This window comes from Patagioenas fasciata, chromosome 3 (genome assembly GCF_037038585.1).
Source record: "Patagioenas fasciata isolate bPatFas1 chromosome 3, bPatFas1.hap1, whole genome shotgun sequence".
Lineage (NCBI taxonomy): Eukaryota > Metazoa > Chordata > Aves > Columbiformes > Columbidae > Patagioenas > Patagioenas fasciata.
Genome location: NC_092522.1, coordinates 43,816,151 through 43,835,770, shown reverse-complemented (window position 1 = coordinate 43,835,770; position 19,620 = coordinate 43,816,151). Strand labels below are relative to the sequence as shown.

The following is a 19,620-nucleotide window of genomic DNA, read 5'->3' as shown; positions in this document are numbered from 1 at the left end:
GTATGGCTGTACGCTCATCAGTGTAAAGCAACAGATTTTCCCACAATAAGCGATAGTCCAAGTCCTACCTTCTGCATGTTTGCAACTGGATTTCCTTTCTACTGCACTGCTTTTCTTAACTAAACTGTAGCTTTTTGAGCAAAATGAGCCTTTGGGTCATATGTTACGTGGCTTCACAAAAACTTCTGCTATATGACAGGCTAACTTAGCAACCAAGATTTGTTTTCCACTTCTTCCTACCCATTGCTTTTGTCTTGTGCTGACATAATAGTCTGTGCTGTACACAAGGAAGCCCTAAAATACAACTAGCGTAGCATTGTGCCTGGGACCTGTGTATTTGGATCTAGACTCAGAGGAAGGACTTGTGCTCAAAAATGTTCAGTAGTTGGAAATCCCAAATACCAAATTTATTTTGTAACAGTTGAATCAGTGGTAATCTCACGGTTCAAATGCAACATTGAAAAAAAAAAATCCTTTGTCAGTTGGGGTACCTTAGTGATTTCAGGGTGCTTTGGGTGGAAGAATAAGATTTCCCAAGAGGGTGTAGCATTGGTAGCCTTAAACAAACAACCCAACCCCCCAAAACCTAAAACAAAAAACCCAAACCACAGAGGTCCTATGAAGAGAGACAATAATTCTGAAATCAGGCAGTTAAGTAACAGGCTCTGATGCAGAAAACTGTCCCAGATTCCAGCATTCCTTTCAGCTGACATTAGAAAATAATGCACACTTAGCATGAGAAATAGTGTCTTTATATGAAGAGATTGCTCTTGTTAGGCCCATATGTGAACCATATATCCAGATTCTCTGTACATCCGCTCACATGCCTCCCTGTCAGCATCTGAAGAGAGATCCCCAAATGTTCAAATGTACCTTTCAGATCAGAGTTTAATTTTAGAAGACTATGTTGGCCTATTAATTTTGATTATAACAGTGCTGTGGTGGAGTAGACATCAGATTGCAAGTAAAATTTCAGAAGGAAAATGTCACAAAGCTGTAGAAATAAATGGAAGCGCAGATTGTTGTGGTAAAATATGTATATGTAAAATAGATATCATTATTGAATAAGTAATAATTCATCAGGGAGTGTTTTGTTCATGTGTACTTTGTGTGTTACCAGCTGCAACATGGAGGCTGATCTGTGGGTGTTAGATGAGGAGGGCAAACTTTAGAAGCCCAAATAATGGTTCCAGAGCTGACACTTGTAGAAATTTGAAACTTCAGTGCTGCAGAGCATCTTGGACATTTTTGAAATGTCTGTGTTTTCTCGTATTTAATCTGTAGTGTTCTTTTCAATTTAATGACAAGCTTTAGAATATACAAGCAAAAGCCAAACTTGTTTGGCTTCTTAAAAAGAAAACAAAACAAAAGCTCACTGCTTGGGATTGTTTAATGCACATAAGCAAGGCAAGCTTCTAGGCAATACAGAATAATCACCTTGATTATTAAAATATTGCCCGAGAGTTAGAATAATAAAAAACTATTAAATGGGAATACTTTGAATATTGCAAAACTTGTAGAAATCTTTCAGATAGCTTATTGCTTACTTAATTTCTCTGTAAGATGTGTTTTTCTTACTGTATCCTTAATTTTAAGTAGATGAAGTCACCATCCGAAACTAGAAATCATACTAAAACAGGAATTGCAAAATGTACATTATTTCTACAGTAGTCTGTTTGCAGCAGGTCTTGGCTGAGACTTCACCTATGGTTTCTTTTCATTCACCTGTTCTGGAACAAGATGATATAGCACTTATACAAGGTTCATTTTCTCATACCTAAATGCAGGACCATACTTTTTGCCTAAACAGCAAATTTGATTTCTGAATTACTTAATCCAAAACATGTTTCACATATGCGAAGGACCTCTGTTGGCCAGCCCCTCTGTTCCTGAAATTCCATTCTGATGTTTGCACAGGCTTTAACTGAAGGGAGGGCAGTACTGGAACTTGCTGGTGAGGGATTGGGGTGGGGCAAGAGAGCCTGTGCGGCCCCTCTCCAAGCACATTGTCCTCTAGAACTTTACTCACAGCTGATGTTCAGAGACATACCAAATGTGCTCATGGACGAGCCGGTTTGACCTGACCAGTTCAGAAGACATCCTGCTGGGTTGATAATTGCTTTCTATCCAAAGCAATCCAATGGATAAAACAGGCGGTTTTAGGCTTATTGCGTTATTGAGAATATTTCAGCAAAATGCGAAGCGTCCTCTGTCCAGGAAAATAAAGGGAGTTAAGGTGTACAATTAGATGACTGGAAAAAATTTTCTCTCTCATCTCCCAGAGTCCTCCTAAGAAGATTGGGGCAGGTGGGCCAAGCCTGGGCATTAGCACCTGAAGTGAAAACTGATTGATGATCAGAAATGTGTGCAAAACACACAAAGTCAGAAAGAGATTCATCCAAGAGATCGGGGAAGTTGTTGTTTGTTGAATTTTTTAAAAAAATAATTTCATAATATGTAAGTTTTGAAGAATATGTGTAGAACTGACTGAAATCTTAATCTGTAGTTATTTATAAACATTTCTTGTTACTGTAAACACTTTCTGTACACTTCTTTCTTTATTATAGCTGATAAATCAAGCCCTGTCAAATTTAAACTAAGCTGAAGTGCTACATCATCGAATACATTGCATCATTTTTACGTTCTGAAATTCAAGTGTTTTGAACTTCTGTCATCTTTTTCTTAAGGAAAAGAGAGAAAAAGAGGAGGAATTATGAGAAGAGAAGGTCACTTTTTAATTTTATTTTTATCTAGAACTACCCAAAGCAATTTTGATGAAACTTAAAATAGCCTTGAGACAGAGAGTGGGGAAAAGGAAAATACTAGCTGTAAATAAGCAGCTTAAAAACTGAGTATTGTGTCCTCAAAAGTGCTGGTTTGAACCAAAGCTTCAACAGTGGTCTGCTTTTTCTGCGAGGGTAGGACACAGTCTCCCCTTCATTTGTTTAGGAGCTCTAACTCCTAAATAGCTGAGGGGAAGAAACAATTTTTACATTATCTAGGTGAACACAAGCATTCCCATATTGTAAGGAAAGCTGGTTTTGTGAAGGCAGAGGAATGTTCTGTGCTCATTGCAATGGGGAGTTGATGTGGAGAAACTATTTGGAGCAAATACTTGCCTATTTTATATTCTTCTTGAAAAAAGGTAGAACATACACATGTGCTTCATGGGCCTTATGCTACGTTCTGCTTCTCTCTGCACAGATAATCACATGAACAATACATGTGAGCAGCATTTGAGGTAGAGCTGTTATCTTTCATCTCTTTGATGTCTTGTTTTACTGATGCATGAAAAGTTGAATGAGGAAATAGTTTTTCTGAACAAAAGGTGCTGCAAATCCTCAGCAGACAGAATTGCAAAATTGTGCCGTCTGTCCTTACACATTTCCATCTCTGCCTGTCCTTTGTTAACTGAGATGGTTATTCATCACAGAGTGGTTGGTGGGAGTTTTATAGGAGCATTTTTTTATAATTTCTATGTTTTAAGGTTTTTGGTTTTGTGTTGTGTGGTTTTGGTTATTTTTAATTTCAGGCTCTAAAGTGTATACTTTCTCTTCTGTTGCAGTCAATTAAGTCATAAATGGTCAAATGATAACTCATCACTAACAAAATTATTTTTGCAGCCTGTCTTCCTAGCGTCTGGATTCTAAAGAGACAACCTGGATGCCTGCATGCCAGTGCAACCAGGATTTCAACAGTGTCAGTAATCTTTACTCATCACACCAAAAAAATCAGCGTGTCTGTGTATTCCTGCAGAGTCATTAGCATACAGACTCACTCTGCTTGCCTAACAAAGCATGGTTTGGTGTATTATAGTTTCCTCGTCTGCTTGTCTGATTCACCTCTGACAAAAGCAAGAGAGAAAATTCAGTCCCTTCTTCGGTGGCACACTAATGTGGGAAATAAATCTTCAGGCATAAGGTCTGAAATGGCAGTCATTTAAATAATTCAAATGCAGCGATCATTTTGCCCATGCCTTTCATTTCTTTGTTTTGTTTCTCTGTATTTCTCAAATCACTGAGACACAAATGATCTTCTGCAACAACCTGTATTTTTAAAATATCTAGAGCTAAATAATCCCCGTCCTCTTTAAATGCAATTTAACTGGTTACACGTTAAATAATTATTTGCTCTCTTTTGTGGTGTGGAGGGGGGAGTTGGAGGGGAGAAGTAACATACAAGCAGATGTGCTGCTAGATCTACAGGCTTCTGCCAACCATATGGCATCTTAAAGAAAGATGGTTGGAGCGTCTGGATTAGCAAAGAGTCGGGATGGAAAGCCATGTGTCGTGTTGGTACAGGCAGTTGTTTTAGCTCTCTGTAAAAGGCTTCAGGAGATTGTGTAATGGAACAAATGGTACTGCAAGCCTAGTAACAGCCTTACCGCTGCTGGAGAGGCAATTGGCCCCCAGGCGGGTACTGCTTCATCCTTGCTTGTTGGTTTTTTGTGAAGGATTTTTATATCGTTATTCTGTGGTCTTCTTTTAACGTGCGGGAAACTTGAGAGATTTGATTCTGAACTTTGTACTTGAAAGAGAGCTATTGTGTGGTTAGGATTTTTTCATACTCTTCTTTTTTATAATGAAAACATACAGTTTCCCTCTCTTTGAAATGAGAAGCTCGTGCCCTTCTGCAAATTTCCTGCATCCTTCGTGAATGGTTTGAGACACAGATTCATTGAATTTGTAGCCAATGTCCAGATTTTGGAGGAAAACTGCTCCCTCTGGCATTTGTTTAGTTAAAAACAAGATTTGGGCTATTGTGCTTGTGGCTATAATGTACCAGCTTGGCATTTGTATTCCATTTGACAAGTTGTTCTTTATGCAAACAGGGGACCTGCTCCTATTAAAGGCAAAATTCCTTTTGTTTTTAGCAACACAGGATTGGGCTCTTGGTAAGGTTTTGTGTGCTTTATGGGAGTCTCTGTAGTTCACATTACAGCTCATGAGAGTGATTCTGGATCAGGATGAAAGCTTTTGTCCTGATCTGTAACAGAAATAGGTTTTAGTCTTTTCTTTACTCTTGTGCGATAGAACTCTAAACTCCTCTGTATGTCTCAAAAAATCAGACCTCTTTAAGACTGCCTTTACAGGTGTTCTGTCTCCCTGATGCTCTTTTTTCCAAAGGAAATTAAAAATCTGATGTACCAGTAAAGGAGCATAATAAAATGAGGATTCCTTTATTTGAAGAGACTTTAAGTACATTATGATCCCATATCACAGTTTTTGTGTCATGAGATAACATGAGGGACGCACAAATATTCATTCATAGGTAAATACTTACTGAGCAGGTAACATTATGGTTTCAGAGACATTAGAAACAAACCATTAACTACAAAAGCATCTTCCCTACTGAGGGTCTTTGCTGGAAAATATACTATCTTAAACTGAGACAAATGCTAACTGAGACAAATGCTACTCTAATATAGACTAAATTCACAATAATTTAAAAGTGCGGTACAATTACTGCTCGTTTTTTTCTCTTTAATTTTTTTTCTTGCTCTCCAGAAGGCTTCTTATCTGGAGCTTAGGAAACAGCAGTCTTCAGCTTAATCTGCAGTTTAGTTACAGCAGCGCACGCTTTTTCCTGAGCTGCCTGCCTGCCCCCCTGCTCTAGCCTGCATATGTTCCTCAGCTCCGATCAAAAGTGTCCTCCCTGGGGAGGGAGAATTGGGTTTGTTTCGTCAGCCTGTTCGTTACCTTGTCTCAGCCGAGGCTGAGCCAGGTGTGAGATGGACAGTTGTCCTCCAGGAGTGATGCCAAGACCACCAGCATCTTTTGGAAGGCTCTTGCGATGGCTGTTGAGGAGGAGTGTAGTTGGACTAGCGTTCCCACTGGGGACCTTGGGCTCTCTCGGGGCATCTGCTGAGTGTTCAATCTTTCAGCAACCCAGGTTGTCTGCACAGTATTAGCCTGCCAGTTCACCTACACTGTGGTGCACATTCAGAAATGTGCATTTCTCTATGCAGGATTTCCAACAGTGAATTTTGAGTAATGATGTGCTTGTACTGCAGCAGTAGTACCAGAGGTTACCAGGTTTAGAGAGAAAAGTACTTGATTAATAGTAGGTGGGTGTCTTGCTTCTCATTTTGCATATGTGTTTGTCTTCTGTATCCCTACTTAGAAGAACAAAAACCATGGTTATATTTTTAAATAAAGATACTGCTTTGTTTTCTTAATTTACTACTAGTGATTTTAAGCACTTGATTTTAATTGTCCAGCTACTTCTGTGAGTGAGGATGCTCAGCTCCCAAAAGCATATCAAGACTTTTGAACTTGCTTGTTTAAACACTTGTTTCATAAAACTGTTGCCATTGCTTACCGCTGAAAGACAAGAGAAAATAATATGAGAAAAGCCTAGTTTACCTAACAAAACTAAGCAAGGCCTTTTGATGTAATCTAAGGGGAGAGTACTCTTCTCTTGTAGCAAAGAGAACACTGATAGCTTTGCTTACTTTTTTTTTTTTTTTTACAATAATTAAAATATGGTGGAAATAGAAGAGTCTGTGCATCCACAGGGATGGTTGTGGACAGAATGAATTCTTCTGCTGGAAGGTTCCAATGGTCTTACCATGGTGGGATGCTTGTGCTGGGCCCAGTGACTGCTGACTGGTGTGCTGAGCTGTGACATGGGTGAGCTGGGGCTGGAGCCACCTCTGTGCTTGTTTTTCGTGGTGCTCCTGACAGCCCTGTGCTGCTCTTCCAGAGTCACTAGAGCAGCTGTTCTCATCCACAGGCTAAGCTGCTGACACCAGGAAGGCATCACCGACCCTTCTCGCTGACTATGATCTGGATGTGTTCATCTCTAAACTGCCCGGTTGCAGTTGTATTCCTTCTTGTGGAGTGCTTAATGGTTTTTCTGAAGATAACTGGAATGATATTTTACTCTAAAGTAGAAATAAAATTCTTCTGTTTCATAACAATGATTGAGTTCAACCTTTAGGCTTGATGCAGTAAATTCAGAGCACAATTGGACTGACATTATATATATATATACACACACATCATAAAAGAGCTACCCTCTTGCAGAGAGTGTAATACTGTCTATAGTGTACAAATATGTTTAAACGATGTTTTCTGTAAAGTTTCCCTGCCTTCCTTCAGTGTGTGCAGTTTTCCCTAACTTCACATGCAAATTCACTGTTTTTAATATAGTCCAAAGCAATACACCAAGTGGCCTCTGTATTCACAAGAGCTGTGCTCTATGACGATGGGCTGATAATACTGCTCAGATCCTCCAGTTTTTTTCTTTTTCTGGAAAACTTCTGCTTTCTCAGGATGAAATTCCATTCCCCTCAGCCCTTCTCAATGCAAGAATCTTCCTTTGTAACCTCACGACCTCCTCTCCATTTGGTCTTCCATGTTATGTTCCCCCCAGCTGCTGTTTCTCTGATGCTGTGACTTTTCACCATAAACTGGTTCTGCAAATACTGAAGGTACTGAGGGACCTGGCAATATTGGGGCTGGTCCTAGGTGGATACAGCCCTGGTCCGAAGCACTGTGTGAATGACAGCAGCAGCTCCTGTGAGGTGGGAACATGTTTCCTTGGAAGCTGAAGCTTCCTCAGGTCCCTTGGGAATACTTACATATCTATAAGCACAGCTCTTCCCTACATCTCACTCACATCCTAGGCTCCTTTGCCCACCTTGACCTGCTTCCCAGACGTTTCTCTAGATCCTCACTCAATATGTACCCCTATTCTCATTTTTGTTTCCTAGGCAAGATAAGTTTGGAAAATAGACACGTGTGCTAGAGCTGTATTTGAAGGGGAGGAGGCCAGATTTGCTAAGTTCGTAAATGGAAGCAATCTGGTCTATGTGGAGAGAAAACATCTATCTGAATATGCTGCACAGACAAAACATCTCCGTCACCAATTTAAAGTAATATTCTTCCTCTTCTATGTCATAAGCATGAAACTATACTACATACAAATCTTACATTTATCATAACTGTCATGGTAATTTATGAAAACCACAATAACCCTGTGTGAACCCTGAAAATAAGCAAAAGTGTATCACCTGCCAGAGCTTACAGGCAAAATCACTTGTTTGAAATGAACTAGGGAGAGTGGCATATTTGTACCTTTGGAGTGGAACACAAAGGTGATAGGCTTTAAGCAAAGGAACTAATGAGTGATGCCTACATAAATATTTAACACTTTATATTTGGTATTTTTAGAGCTTGTTTTTATAGTGGTCAAACTATTTGCTTTGGCTTTTGTTCTAAAGAACATTTTTTAAGGACTATGATATATAGTTATTGAACTGGGAAGACTCCCTTGCAGGTAACTAAATCAGAACACCTGGTACTAGTGAGCTCCTGTTTGCAAGATCACTAGTGAGAAAAATTTTACCTTTCAAACACAGGTACTAGTAGCTATAAAGGTGGAGAGAAGCTTTACATGGTACGTAATACAGAGTCTGTGGTCCTCTCAGGCTGCAGCCAGAGCCTGGGCTCGCTGAGGGCAGCAGGGCTGAAACCAAAGCTGGTCTGTGAGTCTGCAAGTGTGACTGTCAGAAACAACCAGAGCAGTTGTAGCTCAGCTGCACTGCCCTTTCTAGTGGTAGTGGGGTTTTTTTTAATTAAGACAGTGTCTGACAAAGTAAATTAACAGAAGCTGATGCTTTTAGCAATTTTTTTTGCTTCAACTGCCTGATGTCAGCTTGGGCCACATGTACATTCTGCACATGCCATGGGATAGAAAAAGTGAAACCTTCTTTTTCAATTCTCTGCTGCCTGCCCAAACACCACATGTACTGTCTGTTACATGTCGCTTCTGATGAGGTTCATGCTGGGAATTTTTTTTTAAAGGCAAAGTGTTTCTGAAGGAAAGAGTTCAGATTGGGCAGATTGCATTAGAAAATTCTTAGTGTCTCTGACTCGAATGTAGTGATTGTTTTCTGTGGACACCAACTAGCAATTTGTAAAGGTTCAAGTTTGTCTGGTAATAAAATAAGAGGAATCAGAGTAAGCAGTGGGAAAATAGAGCACACATTTATAAAAAGTAAAGCAACCACAAAAATTATTGTAACTAGTAAGACAAGCGCAGGAAAAATTATTTCACTAATGCACATATGCACCTTGTGGAATGATCTTTATAAACTTGAGGGGGTTGCTGTTGACACATTCATAGGATTTACATCTCTTAACATTATCCAGGCTGTTTTCTGATCGACAAATTGTGCAAAATCTGTTCTGTCCACCACATAACAAAACCAGAGAGAGGTCAACATCTTTAAAAAAAAAAAAAATTCTGACTATAGAATTTATCACATTTCCATAACATTACCTGCTGTAAGTCTTGCCCCCTCAACCTCCCTTTTTTTTCCTAAGGTATTTTACAGCATTCTAGATTAACAGTCAGCCTGAATGATTTGGAGAATTGTTTTTTTAAGCTCTTCTCAGCTGTAGGCAGAAAATACTAACCAGAACTATTTTTCCTCTAGAATAAACCTGATCCAGAGTTCATATTCTTATCATAGTTCATATTATTTTGAATTCCTTTAAAGGAGGAAAAGCCTCATCTTCAGCCTAGGGATTCAGACACAAATAGACTATATATTTTCGCCTGTATATTTTCTGGCCTGCTGTCCATTCTCTTTCATTGTTTCCTTCCTGTTAAAACCCAGGAGAGCTAAAAGTGGCCATCATGTAGACTAAGCCCAGCTGCTACACCCCACTACTAAAGAGCAGGCTGATAATGTTCTCTCTTCAGCATGTTAGGCATGAGCTATTAGAAGCCCGGGAATAGATCCAGGCTCAGGTTTCCTACATGATCTATTTGTTTAACCTGTTGGACCAGCTGTGGAAGTGAAGATGTATTCTAATAGTCAGTGATGACATCTGAAACAAAGGGGAAGCTACTGTTCGTGTGTAAACTTTTAATTAAAGCCTATTTGTAATTGTTGTTAAGGCATGCAAAGATTATCTTATTGGAGATGATGTACTACAGGCACTTCTTTATAAGTATGTGGAAAAATTAAAAGTACCTTTAGTAAAATGGAATTTAGAGGTTACACTATATACATTAAAGAGGAAAAAAAAAAAAAGGAAAACAAAAAGAAAAAAGGATTAAGTGATTGAGAATGACCTAGGTCAAGGTTTTCCTGGTGAAATGTGGGTATTTTCTCCTTAGGTGTCTGATTCCAAACTGTGCCAGCAATATTAACTTCTACTTACCATCTGTTAACATAAGTTATATGAGTTTGTTCTGCCTGTAGTGTGGGCAAGGGCTTACTGTACTAAGCTAGAAATTGTATAGATTTCATTCCTTCTCTGCCTGAACAAATGACAGTCTTGGCCTTCTGTGCAGCAACAGAATTTTCATAGGCATTTCAGAGGGTGGGGAGTGCCACAGAAACTTGTTTTAGGGTGCCCTAAACTGTCTCCCTGTGTTCTATTAGAAGTCAGGACTTCCAATAAGATAGAAGAGAGGAGGATCATTCACTGTCCTTAGTTCCTACTCACTGTTACTGGGTGTTTTTTCTCTGGTCTGTGTGTTTTTTCTCTTGTGCCTTGTTTTTTTCATTAATATGAGAAAGGTGGATCATAGTGTTTTGCTTTTGAAGTTAGAAGGGAGAAAGGATGGGTGGTGTAGATGTTCTCTTTTAAATTTGGGGAGTATATGGGGACATCCTGTGAGATGCTCATCACTCAAGGTCCTGACCTACAGCTCCAAATCTTAAGTAAATAGCAATTTAGGACAATAGTGAAACTTTGGGGGGTAATTTACTATTTGTCTACGTTTCTGAATTTGTAGACTCTTATTTAGTTACCTCAAAATTTACTGTGTGAATTTGCCAGTGCTGCAAATGACCATGAAAACGCAGGTTGCTCGAATGAGAATTAATTTTGTTCCTGCTTTAAATGTCCTAGTTGTCTGTAGAGCTGATTTGAGACATGAAGAAGTGGTGAATACAAATTTTGCTGCCTTAATGAAAGAAGCAACATCACTTCTGCTATGAAAAGGGAAGACAGAAAAGCAGTAGAGTTGAGGTGAAAAGCAGAGGGGACCCATGCTGCCCTTTCTGCGAGAGGGGTGAGGGGTGACAGCAGCCGAGGCACTTGTGGCTGCTGAAACAAGCTCACCAAGGGCACCAGCCATACACCTTCACTCTTTGCATAGCAGCAAGTCTGGCTTTCCAAGACCCTCAAATGGGCAAAGCAAGCCTGATCATCAACTTGTATACAGCAGGAGGCTCCCTCAGGTAGAGCCTGCTCTCTCTGTGTTGGGAACTAGCTGTGATCAGAGTCTGTGCTGAAACTTGTGTGATGCTTCTTTGTTTTAAAATGCTGCTGAAATTATTTATGATTTTATGAGGCTTGCCAAAAATGGTGATTTAGGTTGAAACTGTTCAGCAGGGTCATGGTGCGTAGTTGCCTCAGGAAGGGATCTGCGAAGCTGAACAGGGGAGCAGCAGGGTGGGAAAGGAGTTGCACAGAAAACCTTCGCTCTGGCATTGCCTAGCTCTTGACTATGTGAGTATACAAATTAAACATCCTTTAATGTGTTGTAGTACAACTGTCTGTTAAGTACCACAACTTAAATGCTTCCTACCACTGTAGTACACTATAGCAAATTTGTAGGATGACCTAAAAAAATTATAATGGAGATAGAAGTTTGCTGATGGAAAGTTTGCTGAGTTTTGGTTTCTTTTCTAATTGGCTTGCCCCCTCTTTTTGTAACAAGCTTGTTTCAAACCTGCGTTTGCTTTTAAAAGTCATAGTGTGTTAAAAACATTCAAGATTTGCAAATGGTCGATTACCAAATCTGCTGTTACCTTCATGTTGAGACAGAGTCCCCTTCAGCTGTGTCTCCACAACATCCCAGGGCTCTGCAACATTGCCCCAATTTTCCCCCTTGTAACCAGACGCAGTCTCTGAATGTTGTGGCCACCTACGAACGAGCGATGTGAGAATGACATTAGGCACCAGTAGCTTGGCACTCATCTCTTGTCTGATGAGGGAAACAGTTTTTAAAGGCAGTTTGCTGCACGGTAATGTATTCTCATGACTTTGGGGTTTGGTACTTTTGGGGGACAGCAGAAGCCGAGCCCTGGCACCTCCTTACCTGCAGGGCCATGGCCTCTGCGGGCAGCCGGCACCCTGGGTTCACTGCACCCGGCCTGGCGGCCACTGGCGTGATGGGCCGCCCTCTGTTACCATGGCAACCAGCAGATGGGGGGCTTTGGCGGGAAGCAACAGCACCAACAGAGCCACTCAATAACAGCCCTTCCAGCTCTGACAGCTCTGCTCTGGCTGGCCAGAAGTAGTTATCAGATTACTTGTATTAAAACCTAATTAAGATGTGTGCCAGTAAATGCAGCATGGTTATTGGATTTGGTGATTTAGCTGCTGCAGGTTGCTGCAATCCAATCACGCAGTCTCAGCAAACTCAGCTTCATGGAGCAGAGTGAAAACATTTTACATCAGTAATCTGACTGTACTGAACGAGTAAATAACCTTGTAATACCTCTGCTATGTCAAGGACCAATCCCCACTGCAGGGTGAATGGACACTGCCCACAGATACTTGTATTTCTTTCAGATCGACTTTAAAACCCAGGGGAGGGCTGACAGGTTGTATCAGCTTTTCCCTTTGCTGTGGATGGCCTGTGCATTTGTGGACCTCTGAGCCCCCCAGGGCAGCGAGCTTGCAGTGAGAGCCTTATGGGTGCCCCTGCTTTAGCAATGTGTCTTTATAGATAAGAAGGAAGCTTTTGGGTTTATCTGTAAGCCACGCGTGATGGGACAATCTAATCGTAACGCGATGGGTGACAGCCTAGCTTTGTGGTGGTAAACACAACGGAGGTTTATTCTGCTGGGTGGAATTCACCTTGGTGCCAAGGCTCTGCCTTATGTTTGATGTTTCACCTAGTTTCTGCAGGGTCTCGCTGTGATTGTCTACCCATCGCTTTCAAAAAGTAATGAAACCTGTGTATCCCTTTCCATTTCATTTGTGGACACGCTAGGGTATGGCCTAGTTTCAGATCTGGATTTTTCTGCTGTCTGGAGTGAGAGATGTAGTCTTCTGCAGGTTGTAGCTGCACAAAGTAGCAAGGTAGCTTGGAGCCATTCTAGCACAAAGCTGCATACAAGTTCCAAGTACTGATAATCAGAGCAAAATATTTACTTTGAAGCATTTGTCACAGTTTGTGATGCCTGTTTTATTCTCCTTCTGTGGAAGCACTTGTCTTACAAAGCTGCCTCTTTCCTATCTCCATATAGAAATAGGAATTTTGGTTTAGAGTGGTTAATGGAAAATTATTTGAAGGGTATTATTATTACTACTAAATGGGAATTTACTCCTTAGTGCCAGGTTGTCCTGTAAGTAGTCCAAATGGAACACAGTTCAAGAGCTACATGTCTTCACCTTGTGCCTTGAAGTAACATGGCAGAGTGTGGAGTCAGTTCCTACCCTTCAGCACTCCAAGGCCAAGGAGGAGCAGCCACCGACATCCCAGCTCTACAGACCTTGCAACTTTGATGGAAAAATTATTTCCTTTGGAATGGAGGGTGAGGATATGGTGGTCACCGAGATGCTCAGGACACAGTACACATTTGCGTGGTAGGTGGTGTTGCCAAAGCGAATGTGGCGACTGTGCAACCTCACTCATTTGTATTAGCAAAATGTGCAGAAGGTTCTGTCACCCAGTTGTAAAAATGATGGCAGGCATCGATGTGCAGTTGTAACATATGGGAAGTACAGTGAATGTGGGTGGAGCTGTTCATTTCTCATCTTGAATCATTTACGAGATCAGCAGGCAGGCCAGATACAATGCATATGGGAATGTGTGGCTGTGCTGCACATGTCACACATAATAGCAGATCCTGTGAGAGGGCCCAGAGCCTGTCCTCAGGAGCTAAATGCACTGGAGCAGGCTGGTAGTCCCAGCGTGCGGACCAAGGGCCAGCTTGGCAGCAGTTTTGGGAGAGCAGAGTGGTAGACAGAATTTGGGAATTCACAGACTGAGATCTGCATTGACTACAACTACTCCCTCTTTATCCATCATGACCCAGAATTGTAGAAGAGAATCTTATCAGTCCTGTACTCAAGCACTGGAGACAGATCCAGATGATAAAAGTTGTGGCCTGTTAGTCAAACCCAGCTGGGTGTCTGTGTCATCTTTCTCCCTCTGCTCAAGGGGGCAGTCTAAATGTAACACAGTGGGTGGTAAAGTTAGAAACCAGAAAAGCATAATTGAGTAGTATTGCCATAAAGATTTTCCTATTTCCAGTAGTTTATCTGACTCACCCTTTGCATGATCTGAAAGGATACAGAGCTTTACAATAGAGCACAGTAAGGCTTGTATAAAGTATTGGTTTTGAAATTTGCATGGACTGCCTGTATGTAGTAGAAAGTGTTGTTTTGATGTAAAATTCACATGAGCTGAAATTACTTCTCTCTGGGTGCCAAAACTGGCAGAAGCTCCTTGTACTGAAGTGGTGGCTCTGGAGCTGGAGCCGTCTCCCCAGGAGAGGAGCGGCACACCAGCAAAGGGCTTTTCCTCGGGACTGCGGCTCCAGCCCTCGCTCCTGCAGCCAGAACGGGACCTACCGCAGCGGTGGGCAACACTCGTGTCGCTGCAGATGTGGGTCAAGGGGTTTATCTACTTACCCGTGTCTTTAGCTGCCAGTAATAATAATTTTGTGCAAGAGGGTCTCTCAAAGACCATATGATTTGTCTTTAAAAAGACTGAAACACTATCAAAATGGGAGAATTGTTAATTGAATGTAGAAATCAATGGCAAAGTAGTGAGCACAACTCAGCTCTCCAGTCTGAAACTACAACATTGCCTCCAACATGAAATACTGTTCTTGTACTCCCTGGGAACAAGATGCTATGGAAAAGCTACTTTCTTTAAAGAGACCAAACAGTACAAAGGTGGGTAGGGTACCCTGCGCTATCGTAAGTAAATGGTTTTGTTTGCTTCATTGGAAGTTTCCAGCCAGCTGTCACTGTTTGCAGCTATCTGCACTTGGTAGTTTTGTTCTGATTCCCAGGAGATGGTCCTCAAATCCCTTTTGCAAGGATATGTTAGCAGAGTAACAGGACACTGGAATATGGGCATTCAGTCTTTGCTACATGATTCTTGCAGTTTAATTACAAGGAAGTTAGCTGGTGGATACAGATCAGTAAATACTGGGTTTGACATAGATTTTGGCAATTTTGTTTCAGCTAGAGTTTACTAGCTTTTTGTCAAGAAATTTAGGGGTGTTTACTAATGCAGTTATTTGAACAGTCCTGATTAAGAATGTGAATATTCAGAGTGATTAGCTTAGCTATGACAGCTGTACAAGTCAAAGCTACCACATGGAGCTGAAAGTAGAAAGATTCGGAAATCACGTCTTATTGTAAGCGTAGAACTAATTCCATTAGAAACACAGCCTGTATGAGAGATACAACCTAAAAAGCTTGTTCAGCTAAAGCTGTATTTCAATATGTTCAGCGAGAAATAGATTACAAAAGTAAGTACAAAGTTTAGATCAGAACTAACCTTCACAAAAACAGAGTTGGCTCATGTTCCCTAAGTGCATAGCGTTTAGATGTGTAGGTTTTTCTCTAGAATACTGTTATTTAAAGAAAAGAAGCTTCTAAGTTATCCTAAATTACTTCTAATTAAAAATGCTTCAATTTAAAGAATAAAATACATTTTATGTAAAAACAGAATTTCTGGTTTACTTGTGTTTACATCCCTTGCTACAGGTCCCAATCAGACTTTTTAAATATTTTGAGATAGGAGTAATAAACAGTCACTGGGGACATAACAAGTCACAGCAGGTTTTGCAATTAAAGAAGTGCGGTTACCCTGTCTGCAGCAATGTTGTCCCAACTGGGGCACTTGTTTTCCAAGTGTAAGCAAAAGGCCTCTGCATGCTCCTTCTGATACCTGCCAGCTTGTTCTCTCGATGCTTCAGCCCCTCATTAAGACCTTTGGAGTGATGGGCTCTTCACATCCTTCCCCATGAATCCCCCTTACACTATTAAAGGATCTACCCTGACATGCTTGATTAACACAAAGCTTTCTTGAAATAAATGTTGTGCTCTGTAATGAGTTTTGGACGTTAACCAGGTTGTGTAGAGCAGCAGACAGAAAACAAAAGGTTTTGCCACTTTAGGCCCAGTTTGTCAGGGGGTTGTGATATTTGGATTTGCAATCTGGGCTAGCGGGTGTGTTTCTGGAAGATGATAACTGAAGCAGGGACAGCGTGTGCCGCTTGCTTAGTGACAGGTATCGGGATGCAATCCTGCGGTTTTTGCTGATGTCGCTTAATGGCAAAGCAAATTCACTGTCATGTCAGAAGATTTCTAAATTAGAAGTGAAAACCTTTAAAAGTGCTCATTTAAAGTGAGAAGATAAAATATATTGACTGCCCATCCTAGGAGTAATACTTGAGTCTCAGCCCAACCACCAGACCAAGCTCTCTCATCTGGGAGCTGCACCCGCCAGTGCAAACATCAAAGCTCCTACTGTGAACTCCAACATCAGATGCTCTGCAACCCTTTTATCTATTTTTTTCCAGGTTACAGCAGCTTGACAAGCACTGCCAGGCCACTGCCCAGCAGTTAGTGGAGTTGCTCAACAAACAGAATCAGCTCTTCAAAGAGAAGCAGCTGCTTACAGAAGAGGTGCAGTTTCTGCGAACACAGGTACGGTGCCAAAAGAAAAGGAAGTCTGAGGGGAATATTCTGCAGCTTTAGCAGAGAAATCTGCCAGCAGTCTCCTTTCAGCTGTTGGGTTTTGTTACTGTTGTTTTAAATAAGGCATTACCTTATGAAAAAATTTAAATAAAAATTCATGCAATTGGAAGGAGACTGGTAGCTGGATCTGAGTCTCACTTAAACCTAAACTAAATGAAGGAAGTGTTTTGAAGTGACAGTAAAACAGCAGAAGTTATCCTAACTTTCTTATCATAAGATTTTGCGTTCCTTTTTCAGAGAAAAGGGGAATACGATCTTTAACAGTAGCTTGAAGTTGATAATTCGAGCTTTTGGCTGACACTGGTCAGACTGAAGTCCCCCTAACCACTTTGTGATTTTCTTTTTTTTTTCCCCTCCTTAAGTCATTTCTCTTTCCTGCTGCTCCATGAGCACTCAGCTCAGTGTGAGCTGGTGAAGGTGAATCTGTCTGCCTGCGCACCCCTCACTGCACGGCGTCTCTGGCAGGACTGGCTTTTCCTTCCAGCGCTCTCAGGAAGCTCTGGCTTCTCAGGAGCTGTTGTTTGCTTTTTTTTCTTCGGCCACTGTTCTTAAGTTGGTTGGTGCTTTGGAAATAAGAGAGAGGGCTATGTGGTTTGGTTTTTTCCCTTGTCTTTCTTTCTTTTACTTGTTTCAGAAAAAGGAGAACTAACAAGCACAAAATGAGGTTTTTGGTAAAACTACCAATAATCAAACTCTTTTGTGACTAAAAAAAGGAACTATTTCAACCATAGCATGATGTTTTTTCGAACTTGCAAGCTAGTGAGTGTGCCCAAGATAATAAGTTCTGTTAACAAGGTAACAATGACATTCAGTGTAGTAGCACACCTAGCAGTGAACAGAGCATGAACAGTTTTAGAACTTTAAAATATTTAAATCATACTATTTTTGTAGGCTTTTTGCCTGTGGAATTTAGTAGATGTTTAACCTAGGAGAATAAGATCCATACTTTTGTTATGCCTTTAATCATCTCAGTGTGTTTGGTTTTACAGGATTTCCTCTTGTAGTACACAAACTCGGTAGCTCAAGATAGTGTAAGGTTATCAGCGTTTAGTAACTGCTGGCAAATTTCAGGGCAACCATAGTGCTCTTTCTAGAAGATAGTTTAAGAAGGGGGTTGTTTAGAAAATAAAATTAAAATTTCTGTTTGAGGGGAAGCACTCTTGGTAATGTGAACAGACTTTATGTGGTCCCCAGGGATTTTGTTCTTGATAATTTATTTTATCTGGAAATGAGCGTGCTTTCATGAAGTTGGGCAGAAGTACAAAAATGATACAAAGGAGGAAAAAAATCATTCGGATATTATACTGCTATCAAGACTTGAATGGCAACAGCTTCCTTCTTTATGTTCATTACAAGTTAATTGTGCTCCAGAGAATACTTTTTAACTTGAGAACACTCAGAAGAGAGGAATAATATAAAAACATTACAAAATGAGTCCTAAAAATCTATTTGCAGCCATTTAAAGCAACAGTAGTTCTCAGGGAATTGGAATTCAACTCAAAAGAGCTCTCTGACAATTGATATAAGCAAACTACACAACAGTTCACTGCAAGTGGGAGATTTTAACTACAGGCAGATGTGTATAGTTAGTGTAGGAATATATAAAGAAAAATTGTGGAATCTGTGTTGATCAATGTTCCACATTTTACTGCATTGTTCAACAGTTCTCCTTTATAATCAATTTTTTTTTTTTTGGTGGGGGGAACGAGGGGAAGAGAGAGAAACCAATCATACCTTATATTTTAAAATTTATTTAAAATATGCTAACCTAAATGTGCTTTTGTATCTTGGAACATAAGCCACTAGTAACTGTGGTTGCATATTTCAGGAGAAAAAATGGGATACAGATCTCAAACAGGACACAGATGGAATAAAGTAAAAACCTGGATGGATAAAGAGGAATGAGCAGAAGTAGGTATTTTTTCCATATCCTATATATAGAGGGCGGGGGGAGAGTAAAGACTAAAACTATTTGCAGATGTGGGTTGAATCTGGCAAACACTTCAAAACAAAAGAGAGAAGAAAGTGAAACATTTTTTGGTTTTAAATTGTTGGAGCTTTTCGTGGTTTTTTTTTTTAAGCACTTAAAAATTTAGGACAAGCACTCCACAGCAAAGACAGATTTGCTTGACAGAATTGATTAAAAAAATGTTAATTATTTAAATTGGAGGGAATGGTGGACATACAACTCTTAGCAAGGTGGAAACTTCTAGAAGAACTCAGATTTTACCATAGGTATATTTTGTTCTGGATAATCACTGGGTGTTTGTCTTTTGATTTGGCATTGGTTAGTTTTGTCGCTTGCTATAGTATTTTCCTTCTAAAGAAGCAGAATCCTCTCTATTTCTTCAAAAAGGCTACACTTTGTTCTGTAATAAACCATAAAACTTAGTGTCATGTTGAAGAGGCAACATTACATAAATAATTGTATTTGGAACAGTGTTGTTGGAGTTATTGTACTGCTACATAGTTATAGCTGTTCCCATTGCCTTGTAAGAGTTACTTTTTGGAGGTTTAGCTTTAATTTAAAAGTCACAGATTTTAAATTTGCATCATTTATTTTAATCTAGCTGACCTAGGGAAAAAAAAATAAAAGGTGAAGCAAAACAAGTTGTTTTCAAAACTCAGGTTATTTCCACTGCAATTTTTATTTCTAGTATTAGTGTTTGCTGTTTTTCATGAAAACTCATTTGACACTGTAAGGAAAATTCTGGGTTATAAATTGAGTGAAAAAAGTTGTCATAAAAGAAATACTCCATCCTGCTAGATGCTGAATTCCCTTACGGGCAGCCTGAGTTAAAAGGCTTTTTAGCATCCTTGTTGAAGGAGTAGCCAAAACAAGTACCACTGTTTTTAGAAACATTGTTCTCATTCTCAGCAGTGAATTACATACTTTTAAAATAATAATGTTAAATCTGCT

The 19,620-nt window shown here is 40.2% G+C and overlaps 1 protein-coding gene across 11 annotated transcripts in view; it reads left to right on the top strand.

Annotated features, from left to right (window-relative positions):
• SDCCAG8 (SHH signaling and ciliogenesis regulator SDCCAG8) overlaps positions 1 to 19,620 on the top strand; it is a 111,233-nt gene that overhangs the window by 87,548 nt on the left and 4,065 nt on the right. For 5 of the 11 annotated variants that reach the window (XM_065833486.2, XM_065833484.2, XM_065833483.2 and 2 more), the window contains 2 exons: positions 16,523 to 16,649; positions 18,529 to 18,611. In XM_065833486.2, the coding sequence (XP_065689558.2) occupies positions 16,523 to 16,649; positions 18,529 to 18,579 (178 nt within the window). In that variant the 3' untranslated portion in view covers positions 18,580 to 18,611. Of the gene's footprint in view, positions 1 to 11,357; positions 11,478 to 13,310; positions 13,566 to 16,522; positions 16,651 to 18,528; positions 18,612 to 19,620 lie in introns of those variants that run through there. The other 6 variants (XR_011738298.1, XR_011738297.1, XM_071806215.1 and 3 more) reach the window with 5 other exon arrangements.